Source organism: Centruroides vittatus, unplaced genomic scaffold (genome assembly GCF_030686945.1).
Source record: "Centruroides vittatus isolate TY-2023 unplaced genomic scaffold, ASM3068694v2 contig_941, whole genome shotgun sequence".
Lineage (NCBI taxonomy): Eukaryota > Metazoa > Arthropoda > Arachnida > Scorpiones > Buthidae > Centruroides > Centruroides vittatus.
The window spans coordinates 392,622-408,558 of NW_027122625.1; the positions used below are offsets into that span (position 1 = coordinate 392,622).

Consider the following 15,937-nt stretch of genomic DNA (forward strand, 5'->3'; position numbering starts at 1 on the left):
TAATGGGATTAATGTAGTTAAATTTTGGTGGTTAAAGATCGAGGGGCGGGGAGATAAAGGGGCTCGTGTTATCTCCAGTAGGGTCGGACTGAATGACGATTTTATTCGTTATTAGCATTTATAATTTTTTTTTATAAAACCCATCCCTACCCTCAAAATCAAGCTTTGTCATTTTATAATAATTAAAAATATAAAAAGTTTTTGATAATAAAATATCGTAACAGATGGCGCCACATACGCAGTTTTACACGTTGCGAGAAAAGTTAAGCAACTCGTTGCTGGATTTTTTCTATCGATTTAATATGATGTAAATTGTGAGAGAAACTTACTTAAAAATTCAAAATACACATCACGTTAAGAAACTATAGTTAATTTAATAACTATTTTAGATTTCTACTGTTCTTTATCATAAAAATGCTTCCTGGACTTCCACTTGAAATATTTCTCACTGAAATTTTTAAGCTTATTAACCGTTTCCCACATCTTATCAATACTGCTCACTCCAACATTCTTTTGTTTATTGTCTCCACAAGTGACTCTCCATTAAATTTTTATTGGATGAAAATTATTCACCCAGTTATTGTCCTAACACGAGAGTTTCTTCATTCGAAGAAGGAAACTCGAAGTGACGGTCAATTAATTCGGGAGTATTCATATATATATATATATATCAATACGAAAAGAATGCCGCTAGTCAAATTGCACTCGATTTTAATTATTTCCTTTTTAATTAAAAGGGATTCAGAATATTTACGATCGATCCTCATACTTGTAATCGGGTCATACTTCGAAATTACACAAAGATTCACCCTAATGTGATCTATTGTGTAATGAATAATTACATAATGACATAGAAATTTATTTTGAAAAGATTGCGCTTAATTGGACAAAGTGTAATCTATTTTAAAGCATTGATTGCAAATTATGAAATGAATCAAATCGAATTAATGGAATAAGGAAATGCAATACGCGGGCAAAATTAACTTCAAAACTTTAAAGTTATGTAAATTATAAAACCTAATTAACACATCAGACAGACTCAGGAAACCCGTTAGAAACTTCCTGAACCTGTTCCATACAAGTTAAGCTTCCTTTCCAGTTAATAAACGGCATTTTTCCCCATTATATATATATATATATATATATTGTAAATTAAAGATATGCAATGTACCGCAATTGATACAAGGATGTGTCACGCATAATAGACAGAAAATGTAGTACAATCAAACCTGTAAATAGCGGCCAATTTGTCAGAAACTTTTATTTTTTTAACAAAGATTACAAAATAACCTCCAAACAACGACCGTTTTTATGTTCCAGTCGGCAACCGTCGTCGAGAGGTTTGACTGTATTTTCATAATTACAGTAAATGTGTACATTCAGTCAGGCCTTAAACAGGCCTAGAAATAAATTTTTCGTACTAATTTATCTCAATAAATTATGAAAATACTGTTATGAACAATACTGTATAACACGCGCTATAGGAACTAAAATTAAATTTCCTTGCGGTTTCATAATCTTTATTGAATGTTTATTTATTTATAAGAAATTAAAAATATTCAACCGAACGCAGTTTTCTCCATTCTCAGAAAATGTACAATCAAGCGGATTTGGTTTTGATTAAAGCAGGAAGGAAATGAATCCCCTGTCATTTATTCAGACTGCTACTTGTATACAAGGCATTTTAAACAAGATAAATATTAATATTTTAAGAAATGGAATTTAAACTGAACCGTAAGCAAATTTATTTTAATATTTACATTGCCATTTTTAAATTTATGCTTTGTAAATAAACCTGTTCTCGTCAACAGATTATATTTCGATAATATTTCTATATTATACCATTGACAATACTTCAGGTAAGTGTGAGATTTTCATTATACTTAATCTTTAATCTCGAAAACCCCAAGAATCTTTCGTACAATATGTCGGGCCCCTCCCTCATCGTGGAAAAAAAAGGCCCTCTTAGTGCCCACAGGGCGGAAAGAGTTTTAAAATATACCTTTTTATATCTATTTTCAAAAGATTATTAATGAGAATAAACGTGATATTATTAAGACTTCTTTAACATAGATGGACGAATGTGCGTTATTATATATTGCGTAACGGACAAAACAATTACAATAGATTCAACTTCAGAATAATTTAAAAGGAAATAAAGAATATTGAGTAGAAGATCAAGATCAGTAGGCTGGCTAATGGTTCCAATTCTGTTATTGGTGAGGACTGAAATATATTTGACAACACGTAGAGGGAACACAATAATAAAAGGAGGTACCACGACGGGATAGTTCGTTTGATTAAGAAAATACAACTTTATGCCACTTGCAAAATGTATGGTAAATGCAGAAAAATACAGTAATGGAAGAGCCATGATTCATCGTTTGACTGTAACAATGATTTTATCTTATTCTGAGATTAGATAAGAAAACAGAACTTCCTTAAATGACAACTAAAGCCCTAATGTTATCGTTTATTCGACAAATACAGGATATACAGTACAATACAATTAATTAAATTAAATAATTTAAAACTATCATTAAAATTTAACAAAATAAAACGAAGAAACTCACCCTCGCTTTTATAAAATTCTTTATTACAAATTATTTTAAAACATACGTTTAAATTAAATACATTTTTAAATATTAACGAAATTACACAAATTTCTTTCTTATTATTTTCTATTTATTATAATTTATTTTTATTAATTTCAATATTAAACTAGAGAGACTCGGCGACAGTCAAGCCAAGTAAGTGCGATTATTTTCGAATTTTAATAACAACTTCTTTCAATATAGTGTAATGAGGACGTCTTATTTCAAATTAACATTAAAATGATTATTAATTAAGATTTATTTACTTATTACGTGTGCAATAATGTAACATAATATGATTGTACTGGTACTGTACTGTACAACAAGAACATAATTTAGAAATGTTCACACAAAATAAAGATGTTAAAAATATTAAAAAAAATAATCGAATCTAACAGAAGAACTATCAGAAAAGCACGAATTTTAGCTTACGTCCTCATTCAAAAGTTCTGATTCTTCACAAAATCTCTGAGAAAGCGATACTGTGAAGCACCTTAAATCGGGATCATATGTGAAAATTGTTTATAAGATTGATCGGAAACGTTACTAAGTAACTTATTCCGGAGAGGACAACTCGCATTTTCTCCGGAAATATAATAGGAAATTATTAATATCTCTTACAACTTACACATCAATTAAAATGAGATTAAGTCAATCCACTCTTTAACAACATAACATCAGAGCAACCTTCTTTATTCGGTCTTTTATGATTGACAATTACACTACCTTTTACATTAAAACTGACCAGAAAAATCATTACGTTATGCAGAAAATCAATCGTTTAGTGGTTGCATGCCAGGATACAGAAAGTGGGGTTATGACATTTGCATCCGATTGTATACAGAGAGCAAGAACTGGTTTGATGCTTCCGAGGAATGTGGAAAAGGACGTGGATATTTATTTACTCTCAGTATTGATCCCGATATATCCATCCAAGATTTAAATTCTTCATTTGATTTTGGTAAAATAAATATTCCCTTTTTCTTTAGTTTTGAAAAAAAAAGAAAATGATTTTGTAAAGATATTGTTGCATTTTACAGAATTTCCAGAGATGTGGCTCGGAGGATATCGAAATATGGGCCGTTTTCAATGGTTAGCTTTCTATCCAAATATTATAAATACGTAAGTAATTTTGTTAAATTAAATAAATTATATTTTATATAAGTAAAAAATGTATAAGTATTTAATAATTTATAACATTAATGTATTGTATTCTTGAAAATTACACTCCATTTTTAATTTATATATAGAAATCCTCGAGTTGGGAATAGCCACGATTTACTTAAAATTTAAATTTAGAATATCATATATAATTTTATAATTTATTTCTAGTGTCACCAAATAGTCTTACCAAACAGTAATATGGTGCTTTAATAGAAACTGAGGCTAGTCACTGTAACCAAATATAACTAAAGCTATTACCATCCATTTTCAATCAGAAATCTGAAGGATTCAGCCGCTTAAAGTCGGGCTCAATAGGAATCTGACTCTAATTACAGTCAAATTAATTCTCTTTGGCAGTGTTGATAGTTTTTCCAAACAAATTTTATCATTTCAAACCTAAGCTTGGATTGAATACTCTATGAATATCCCAATAAGGATGGCCTTTGCACGGAGGTGCCATTTACGTGAAGTTGCCGAATTGGTGAATTAACTACTTCGAAATTAACTACTTCGAGTAAAGGAAACTAAAATACATAAACGAGAATTGATAATATTTAGTGCTTAGTCAATGAGTTGGATCCCTCTCGATAGAACAGTTCCATATCTATAAGCGTAGAGCCATGATTTCATTATTCTGTTTGGCTGAAAATACAGAGTACTGTATTTTCAGCCAAACAGAATATGTTAGCGGTTTCGCATCGCTGTTTAATTACTAAAGTTAGTGTAGTTAGGCGCAAAGAAGATGAAACTTAACAAGATTTGTCAATGTCCTTCGAACGTCTCGAGTTATCAGAGTACGAGTATTCTCGGTTGTTCATTGCCGTTTTCAGCAACGTATTGAATTTTTGAACCTAAAAATTAAAATATGGCTTCAGAAGAAAACAAAAGGGTCTTTGTGTCCGAAATGCATCCTACTAAAAAATATGATTGCGGTTAATTAAAGGCTATTAAATTTAATCTATTTGCTCCATTCCAATTTATTATAGCCATATTTATGAAGCTAATTAAGTTAATCTTAATAATACGTTGTTAGAGACTTGCATAATACAAAATCATGACGACAAAAAAATTTGATGGTAATTATAAATACAAATATGAATAAATATAAAATTACATTCATCCTTACATAATGCAGTTTATGTTATGAGCAATGGTAAATCTCACATGGAAATACTACTTTTCCTACGAGCAAAATTAATTTATTACGAACAGCTCTTGATAAAATATCACGATGAATAAATCCTCTCGTCAAATAATTATGAGCATCGAGTGATTTCTATGCCTATCTGATCCAGTGTGACAGCGTTAATTGTTAGAACCAAATAATTTACTGTCTCCATGTGACCCCTAAATCAAATTCGCCCGGGATTCGTGAAGCCATAACACGCCATAACAATCAATTACACTTTATCTAAGCAAAGTACTGTTTCTCCACTCAAGAAGATAAAACGTGAATACCAAAAGTCTGGTTATATAGAAATAAATTTAATGAAAAGAGCTGAAAATAGTTTTCACGGAGACCAATCGAATATATTTTTCTACCGGTAATTAAACCTATAAAAAGTGCTCGTAAGTTAAAAAAGTGCTAAAAATTTTTTAGCCAAATTGCCATTTTCTTCCGGATTATGTTAATTGTTTATTACATTACAACATTATATTACAGATCAAAAGAAGTTCGGATACATTGGGCCAAAGAAGAGCCTATATTAGGTAATGATTGTTTAAGTGGTGAAATGAAAGAAGGAAACCTACTAATTTACAGCAGACGATGCCACGAAAAGAAACCGTTTTTGTGCATGCACAAATTCTTCCGCAAAGAATATTTACGTAAGTAATTTGTTATCGAGACGTAAATAATGTATTATTGACAGCATTATCATTTCATTGAGAGAATTGAAATTTTCGGCACAACAGTGACGGAATCCTCTTAAAATTAAGTTGAAATATTGTAAAAGATGGTGTACGTTAGTTTTTCGTATTTCGCTGATTCACTTGCTTTGTTTCCATCGACCACGATAACCTTTCATTCTATTCAGAGACAGTATATTTAATACGGAACTGTTAACTCAATTTCGACACCAGAGAGGTTAATTTCTTAAATTCTATAAGTTATTTATTTAATCTAAATGAAAAATAATTTAATCTTATCCATCATTATCATTAAAAATGGAAACTGTAGCTAATAAATTACTGTTTATTTTATAGCACACAGGTGTCCAAAACAATGGAAGAGCTGGCCTTCCGTAAAAAACTGTTATAAAAGCACAAATAATTTAACGACGTGGAAAGATGCTGGATATTATTGTAAGAATCTAGGAGGAAGATTGGCCATTTTGCATACACCGCAAGTAAATGCTTTCGTTAAAAATTACATATCACAGCACGGCTGTAATGGTACTCAATTATTTTATTAATTCATTAATTGGTTAACAGTGCCTTAATAATAAAGAGTTTTTTTTTTCAAGATTGGTGGATCGGACTTCGGAGAACAAAACACGGATTGATTTGGGAAAATAACGAGATTGTCCGACATGTAGACTGGGATAGAAGCACAAAATTTGATTTTAACAATACAGCTGGATATTTGAAATGTAATGACTACAATATGTCGTGGTCATTAGACAATCCCAATAAGAAAAAAATGGGAATTTGTGAGATGGAAATGAATAGAGGTAACACTTATAAAAACACATCTTAATTTAATCTGTAATTATAATTAAATACTAATAAAATGAAATTCATTAAAAAGGAAGAGTGTGGACAAAAGTGGAAAAGGTTTCGGATGGTGTTTTCAAGTGTTCTTCTAATAAAAGGTTTTACAAGAGTGTTACCTGGTATAAAGATGGAATTATTGTTAGCGGAAGCCGAGGATTAATGAATATTGACGACGATTATCTAAATTTAACAGAAAATTTACTTTATACAAATAAAGTTTTAGAGAAAGGCCTACGTCAAGGTTATTACTGGTGCGAGATATACCAAGAAGATCCATTTGTATCTGTTGCATCTACTAAAATGCTTTTTACGTACAAAAGTATTTGACTTAATACAGAAATATATAATTTGTTATGTAACGTAATTTAATATCTTTTGTCAAATTTATAATTTATAGATATATGGACCTTTAGCGGAGAATTTATTTCCTTGAAGATCTTCAATCACTTGGATCCCAGCACTTCAGAATATTGGAAAGAAGCCGTAAAGATTGGAGAGAGAATTGGAAAATATCTGTTGTCGAAATTGAAATTTCAGTCAGCTGTTTATGTTCATAAACTCTCGCGTGTATCGTAGGTATTTGAATTAATACACTTTAATAGTTTCTTTAATATATTACGGCATAATTATCATAAAAATTACGATACACTAGGCAGAAAACGAAAGTAGAATTCCTAATATATTTTCAAGTTCCTACCAAAAATAGTGGTACAAAAAAGATAGATAAAGAAATATTTATGAAGAAGTTACGAAATTTTATGATCTCTAACATAAATTCAACTTTAGTAATGAAAAATTTTAAAATATTACCCGAGAGTTTGAAAATCAGAAATACAGGTAAGTCCTATTCATTTGTATACGGTAAAGTGAGCGATCTGCCGAGGGGAGATGCCTCTTCGGAGGACTTTCTACGGGAAACTGGGTCCTATTTAGGTGTTAAAAACGCGAAGAAAACTCCATGTTGGTGAAGTGCGAACCCGCGACTAACTGCCAGTGTTCAGTATCTTTATCCACTCGACCACTGGTGGGAAATTAGAAAGAAATAAACTATCTTCAACTATGTTTACTTCCGTAGCCATATTTCCATTAAAAGTTCTTTCAATCGGTTTTATTGAATGGCTTGAATTGGAATTTTTAGGGTAGGGACCCAGCTGGAGTCTGCTTTAATTAGCCGTTTTTAAAAAGTTTGACTTTAATTATATTGATATATTGATCAGCATTAACGATTCCAGGAATCCAGTTACAGGAGTCCAGATAGTATTCGAATACTTCTTAGTTACTCCGATAAGATGAATTTTTTTACCACGAAAACCTTATAGTGTTAAAAAAATCAACTTATAATCATTATAAACTATTTTTTAATGTTGTTAGATGGTTGTTTTAGAGAGATTACTGAAATAGAAGGACAGACTTTAACTTGGCCAAGAAAATATTTCGGCGAAATTGGTCTTCCCGAAGAAAATTGCGTCACGGGTAAGTTTATATTTTGTAGATTTTTGGGGCTGTAATTTTAAAATTTGCATACCTATGCAAATTTGAAAATTACTGTCCGTGCTTTTCTTAATTTCGAGATCAAATGTGGAAAGCTTAGAGCCCGAAGGCCCAGATTAACTATAAACGAACTTTCCGGTATGGAGCGGAATTCGCGTAATTTTTTAAATAAAAATATAATCAAAAATTGTACCTCGGCATTGTGACGATGCCACAGTAATTTTTCGATTTTTTAAATTAATTTTATCAAAATAATTTATTACGTATTTAGAAAAAGGAGAACCTGTCGTTAGAAAATGTCTGGGAAGTTTTACCGAGGGTACCTATTGGAGTCCCCTAAACACAACTTGTTCAACGAAATTATCAAATCTCACTTATCAATTAAAGGATTTAGCTGAGGTAAGGAAATCACTTCTGTAAGAAATAAGTACCATTGATTAAAGAATTATGTAAATTTTACGTTTTAGACTGGCAACAAAATTATTCTTCAGAGATTGAGTAGACTTACGAGCCACCCATCTCAGATGAAAGCTATAGACTTGCATTACGTGGCTCTCGCCATGGAAAATCTCGTTTTTCAACAGAATAAACAAGTACGTAGACATAAAAAATATTAGGTTATTTTAGTGTATTTACAATTATATCTTAAACAGGATCGACAGATCTCGCTTAAAGAAATCATACCGATTGTTAATAACTTAATGGACGTAGATCCTTCAATAACAATGTCGGCTCAGAGAAGAGTTAATGCTTCTTCGAGGTAACCATAAATTTAAAGTACCATTAAAGTTTTATCGCATACGTTCACGTTAACGCTTCCATTTCAGAATAACTGCTTCTTTGGAAACAATACTGGAGAATAATAAGGATCCCGTAAACATATCCGAATCAAAATTGATTGTCGTTTCATCTCCTTTGAATGCAACAGGAGTTTTGTTAACTGCTTCTGATGATACGCTGAGGCCTATAAATGAACAATTCGATTTTCTGGAGACGAAATATCGCGCAGGAATACGATTTCCGAAAGAGCTAACACAAAAGAGATCTTTAAATAATTCTTTAGTTAATTATATTGTTTACAGAAATGGCTCTCTATTTCTTACCGGTCGGCACCATAAAGCCATTGCTAGTTTTATACTTTATGCACAAATTACTGGCGAGTCCGTATTGTTAGAAAACGAAAAGATTGAAATATTCTTCGAAACTTTTCGGGTAAATATTTTGATGATAAATCTCATAGAAATGCCGGTAAATGTTACCCTAGGAGCCAAGATGGCGGCTCGTCTCTGATTCCAGCAAGGAAACAGTGGGACGCACGTTCTAACCTAACCTAACCTATTATAATAAATTACCATAATTATTAGCAACCAAATTATTAGAATAGGTTAGGTTAGGTTAGAACGTGCGTCCCATTGTTTCCTTGCTGGAATCAGAGACGAGCCGCCATCTTGGCACCTAGGGTAACATTAATTGAAATACCAATTAATATTAAATTTGGAATTTTATTATAGTTTGATAATTATAAAAATGGAAGCGAGAAGTGCGTTTTTTGGGATTATTCCTTAGATGACAGAACTGGTGGATGGTCGACGGTTGGCTGCGAATTAAGAAACCGGAGCGAAAATCATATTGTATGCTATTGTGATCACATGACTAATTTTGCTATACTTATGGTAAATTAAACATTTGTACTAGAAACCCAGAAAAAAAAATTATATTCAATTTTATCACGGAATTTTCTACCTATATTATAGGACATGGATACTGACATCGAAGAAAATGTAACTCACGGAGTTATCTTAGACGTGTTGACATATTTTGGCTGTACATTGTCTATAATTGGACTATTGCTGACATTAATTACATTCATTTTATTCGAGTAAGTTAAGTAGCGATTCTTCATTGTTAGAATCAATGTAAATTTATCAATTTTTTTAAAAATAATTTTTCAATTTGTCAAAAATTTTGCAATATTTATTTACTTTTAATATTAATCTTTTAAAGAAGAATACAATAATTGAATATTTATTATAAAAGTATTGATGACTCGAAGTTTACAGTAGGTTTAAAGTTAATTTTTTTTAAAAACTTTTTTAACTTTAAAATCTGGGAGTTTGTATATTATACATATTAGAAGTTCTTTACAGCATAAAGATGACGATGCCCGGATTGTCGAGGCCAGCGAGCTAGAATATTCTACATAGAGTGGCTGTAGCGACTCCATGTTTAAAGAAATTGAATACACGTCCGCCATTTTATTTTTAGTCAAGGGGCGTGCCATTTGTTGTGTGTAAAGGCAAACGAGCTAGAATATTCTAATTAGTTGTGTAAAAGTGTGCAAAGGAAAGGAAGAGCTTTAATCTTTAACTGAGATGGTGCGTGACAAAATGATCCTACTTAGATTTTTTTTTTTTTTTGAAAGTAAACAAGACGTTTCTTTTTTTAACCCTTTATTTCTATGTTTCTAAACAAGACAAATATAATATGACGATTTTAGTCTCTGTAATCCAAATTCTTGGTAGACAAATCTCACAGCAATTATCAATTGCTGTGAGATTTGTCTACCAAGAATGTGATCATCACATCACAACAGCAATCTCGATTACTGTTGTGATGTGTTGATTGTGGTATACTGATGTTAATGATGTCAAAAATTTGTAGTGCTTTAGAATTATCTATACAATTGTTTGTCAAAAAATTGTTTTAATAATTGGATGGTTTTAGTATGTTTATTATACACGTGTGTGAAAAGTTTCTTAAACTTGATTCCTATAAATGTGTGCAAAGTTTACCACCCTTACATATGGAAATATCATTGTAACTACCACCAACGGTTATTCACTGAAGAGGGACTGGAAGATATTACACCAGCCCGAAATGCATTTGATGTAGTCTTTACAAAATAAATTTAATTTGCCAATAAGTTTTAAATTGCTGTGAGATTTGTCTACCAAGAATTTGGATTACAGAGACTAAAATCGTCATATTAGCTAATACACAGCAAACCATTTATATATATTTTGAAGACAAAATATTCCGTAGCGATAAATTAAATGCATTTCTAAACATTCTTAATTTTACTTTTCCAGCTGTTATAAACATAATAAGGGAAAGCATTGGAATTGTCTATAAGGAGCATTAACGCTATTAAATTTTTATGGTTAAAGGTTGAAGGGGTAGGGAGATAAAGGGGTCATGTGTCATATCTCGAGAGAGATCGGACTTAATGAAGAAGCTATTCGTTATTAACATTTACAATTTTTTTTAAAAATAGAAATCATTACTAACCTCAAAATTAATGATGCAGTTTATACATATTAGTCTCTTTCACTTACTGGCATGTTTTCTTTGTCTATTTTTGATGGGCAAATGCAACATTTATTCCATTTCCCCACAATTATTAGCTCTTAGAAGGGTTTTAACTTCAACAATGTGATTCGTAACACGAAAATGTAGTTTTAATTGTAAATATTTTCACAGGTTGAAACCAAAATTTTCACAAATAAACCATAATTGTAAAAAAACACAAGAACACTACTTATATTCTGTAAAAGTAAAAACACTGTCCGAAAAAAAAAATCAACAACGCACTGAGTATAGTACGGATCAGAATAACCTGAGCACACTATAAATAAACAATCATATGGCTGAGAGTAAAGCCATTCAAGATCCTGCTTGTACTTAGATTATAAAAATATTGGTATATTGACGATTAAATACTACACTTACCACTTTAAACTCTAATCTTACCTTCTTTATAATAATTAAATAAAATCTAGAAAATAGCTAAATTCGACATGATACAATCTAGATTTAGACTAGAAAAATAGATTCTATGACAATCCTGCCCAACACGTGGCACAGATTTTAATGCTTTGACTTAAAACAAAATGGCGATCGATAGTACCCGTCGAGCTCTGTATCTAAGGTCACAACCACTTTATGCAATATTTTACAGTTTTAATAAATTAATATATTAATGTATTAAATATAATATAATATAATTATTTTCCAGAAAACTGAGAAAAGGCACAGTAAGGAAAGTTCTGTTTAATTTGTCATTATCTATCCTCTTCAGTCTGATAGTGTTTGTATCGGGTATAAATCAAGTTTCCTCAAAGATTGGATGCATCCTTGTTGCCGCACTGCTTCATTATTTATTGTTAGTTTCTTTATGTTGGATGTTAGTAGAAGCCTTCCAACAGTACCTGAGATTAGTCAAAGTATTTGATACGTATGTCCCGAAATTTATGTTAAAAGCAACAATTTTTGCTTGGGGTAAGTAAAAAATTTTTTAAAAAATGATTTTTACACTATTTAAATTTGTTACATAAAATACTTATCAGCTAGCCATTACTAAATTTATATTAATACTGAATATATACTCTACTCGAAATTTAAATATACATGGTTAAGGTTAATACATATAGAGAAGATTAGTAGTCACTCCGTCAGTAGTAGTGGAACCATGAATTTTTAAAATTTCATAATTGAATTAAATTAATGGAATAAAGCAATAGATTTGCCAAGGAGGCTGCTTCACGGAAGGGCACTCTATGGTAAACTGACCACTATTTAGGCGTTAGACACATGAAAAATACCTGGAAAATGCCATATGATCAGAGGCAAATACAGATCAATTATTAGTGTTCAACGATTTTATTCATTCGCCCATTGGTGGGCCCACGATTGGGTCATGACTTCTTGCACGCGATAGAGGACTATGAATAGAACTACCTGCCAATAAAAAACCAGCATAAAAGTTACTTCCATATTAATGTCTTCTAATTAATTCCTAAAATGCCTTTCTAGTGCCAATTGGTGATATGAGGATATAAAGAACAGAGTTTTAAATATTCAATTAAGTTAGTATGTATTTTGTAAGGAATTTTGTAGTTAATTTTTATATTATTATTTTTTTCAAGGGTTTCCTATTATAGTTTCTATTATAATCGTATCAGTTGATTATAATCTGTATTATGGAGGAAAGAATTAGTAAGTGATGATGAGCTATAAAATTCTAATTGCAGTTTTATTGCTGCAGTGGATTAAAGTAATATGATTTCAGTTGCTGGCTTCGGATAGAAGCGTTTCATTATGGATTCCTTCTCCCGGTTGCAGTCATCATGGCCATCAACATAATAATATTCTGCATGGTTATATACTCCATCACGTGTGGGAGGAAAGCCGTAAATCATAATCAATCTGAAAAGAAAATGATCCTTGCCAGGTTGAGAGCCGCAATATGCATTTTTACTCTATTAGGTAAGCATTTTCCTTGTTTGTTTATTTGTATCCGGCAACTTCATCTGCCGAGGGGATGCCTCCCGGGAGGATTTTCTTTGGAAAACTGACTCAGTGGAGTGTTATCCTGTGGACAAAAAAAGCAATTGCCTGGGCACCTGCAGGGGGCCCCAAACCAATTTTTTATAAGAAAATTTTTCTCAAAAAAATTCCCCCGAAGAAAAATGTCTGAAGTCATATAGGCATCCTAATTCAAATTTGCCTGGGCCTCAAAGATATAACGCGCCACTGAACTGATCTACTTAGGGGTTACAAACGTGAGAAAACCCAAAAAAGGCGAGGGGCGCGAATTCGCGACCAGAATGTAATAGTTTTATCCATTTGGCACCGGTAGCGTTTTTATCTGCTGATAATGTTTTATCTTTACAATTATTACAATGAATTGGTCTTGTTTTCAGGATTATCCTGGACATTCGGATTCTTTACAATTAAAAGTGCCCAATTAGTGTTTAAATACTTGTTTACCATATCCACTACTCTTCAAGGATTCATCATATTCGTATTCCACGTAAGTCTTATTTTCTAATTAAAAATACACTGAAAATTATTTTTAATTTATTGAAATATTTGAAATATTTCAGGTAGTAGACGATAAATCCGTTATGGAATTATGGGAACAATTTATACGCCGTAACGTAAAAGTCAGTATTGAAGTTTCGTATCGAACGAAAGATTCGTTAATAACTACAGAAAAAGTGTCATAAAATTTTTCTTTAATATAAAATTAATAAAAGCAATCAGTTTAACGTTGCTATTTACACTGAATTTATTTAAAATACTATAATTAAACTTGTAATAAGTGTGTATACATATTTATTCCGAGACCGTGTCTTCTTTTTATTTGTATTTATATTCACTACTAGGTGTATTAAGAGACACAAGGCTTTTTTACATCTTTATGGAAAGAACCATATGGAAGAACCAGAAATAAAGATGTAAAAAAGCCTTGTCTCTCTTAATACACATAGTAGTGAATATAAATACAAAGTGTGTATACCTTACGACTTTTACTTTCCTGGCTGTTATGTATACAATAGGGGAAAATATTGAAAAATACGAAAAAATATAATATTTTTTGAGTATCTTTAATCCTTTTCACACTACCATAGAAGTAACCTCTAATGAAAGGCTGGCACTTGATCGTTTTTAACGTTGTGGAGTTTTTACCTATTTTTTACCTTTTTTGTGAAAGAAGTTTATTCTTCTAATAACACCATTGTAACTGTTACTTTTATGGTAGTGTGAAAAGGATTAAAGATAGACTCAAAAAATATTATATTTTTTCGTAAATAGTCTAAACTTCAAATTTGAAGACAAAATATCCTGAGTCATCATTGAATATTAAAATATATATGAAGAAAAGATTTCATTTCATCCATTTGTGTCTAGTCAACGTTAGAAACATAAAATGGCGTGAAGGAGGTAATGGGGCTCAACCAAAATCAAATGATAATGAAGACATAGATGCAAGCAATACTAATAATACTTGCATCATCTGTGGAAAATTTGATAAAAACAAAGAATTGTGGTACAGATGTACTGTCTGTGCTGCTTAGGCACATTCTGAATGTAGTGGGTTTGATTCTCCAGATGATTACATTTGTGATTATTGTATTGAGTGATTAAAGTTTTTAATTTAAAGTGCTTAAACTTATCATTAAACACACAAACTATTTTGAAAACAATACATATATAAAAAACTAATAATTCATATGCAAAAACTTCAGTTTTCTAGTTTTTAAACAAACATTTCTAACGTTTTAGTTTTTTTTTCAATGTTTTTATATGATAGTTCCCATTACCCCACATGGTTGGTAATGGGGCTCAATGTAATGTTTTTTGTTTTTTATAATTAAAATAATATGGAGAGGAATACTCAAGTTTTGACACATGCACTTTATTTCTTAGAGTACACTGTTTGCACCATTAAAGTAACTTCTCACAATATTGTTAAGTTTTCTTAAAAATATGCAAAATACCTTAGGTGGGCCCCATTCACCTTCTCTCCCCTAACACTGTCTGAACTCTTTCCTCCTTCATTTACTTATTTTATTTGTCATCCTCTAACATAACTCTAAGTTATGTGTCTGTAAATATGTTGAATATGTTGTCTAAATAGTTGGAATTTTCTCTTTTTTCTCTAACAACTTATATTTGAAATCCAAGAATTAAATCTACTGACTTTTAATTTCCTTCTCTAAGCTGTTTCTAACTTTTTTGGCTCAACTTTAATCTTTCTCTATCTCATTAATAAACACAATATAAATTGTGAACAACATATATCATAGCTCTTTCCTTACTGCAAACTACAGTAATTCATCTAATATTAATAAATATATATATATATATAGACTTAACCTTGATAAACTCCAAAGCAACCCTAAATCCTAAATCTCCTTTTTTGAAACACTAAATTTTGGTTATCTTAACACATGGTTTAACATTTCTATACATTTTTATAAATTTAATGTATATAATTTTCATCAACTCCTTTTCTTCCTGATTCAGAGTTCTCGGGATCCCGCAGGCATCCCATATTAATAATGTATATATAGGCTTAACTATAAATTTTTTGACTTCGTTTTCTTGCCCTTAACGAAAACGCCCAAAAATATTTAAAAATGAACACAAATTGTAAGCAAAAAACAAATAGTCTAATCAATTTAAAG

General features: G+C 31.0%; 1 protein-coding gene across 2 annotated transcripts; it reads left to right on the forward strand.

The window, feature by feature from the left end:
* Positions 1–1,699: 1,699 nt before the first annotated feature.
* Positions 1,700–14,046, forward strand: LOC136984932 (adhesion G-protein coupled receptor G6-like). 2 transcript variants are annotated; one of them, XM_067282073.1, is made up of 22 exons: positions 1,700–1,734; positions 1,812–1,859; positions 3,364–3,555; positions 3,635–3,716; positions 5,422–5,585; positions 5,964–6,152; positions 6,224–6,430; positions 6,508–6,792; positions 6,871–7,045; positions 7,126–7,310; positions 7,845–7,946; positions 8,236–8,363; positions 8,432–8,557; positions 8,618–8,724; positions 8,792–9,176; positions 9,476–9,637; positions 9,719–9,843; positions 11,980–12,242; positions 12,890–12,959; positions 13,033–13,229; positions 13,667–13,776; positions 13,850–14,046. In XM_067282073.1, exons 1-22 carry the CDS (start codon positions 1,716–1,718, stop codon positions 13,970–13,972), a joined length of 3,444 nt encoding a protein of 1,147 aa, XP_067138174.1. In that variant the 5' UTR covers positions 1,700–1,715; the 3' UTR covers positions 13,973–14,046. The 2 variants fall into 2 exon arrangements, with proteins under 2 accessions (XP_067138174.1, XP_067138175.1); XM_067282074.1 differs by having other exon boundaries at positions 9,476–9,595.
* The last annotated feature ends 1,891 nt before the right edge of the window (positions 14,047–15,937 follow it).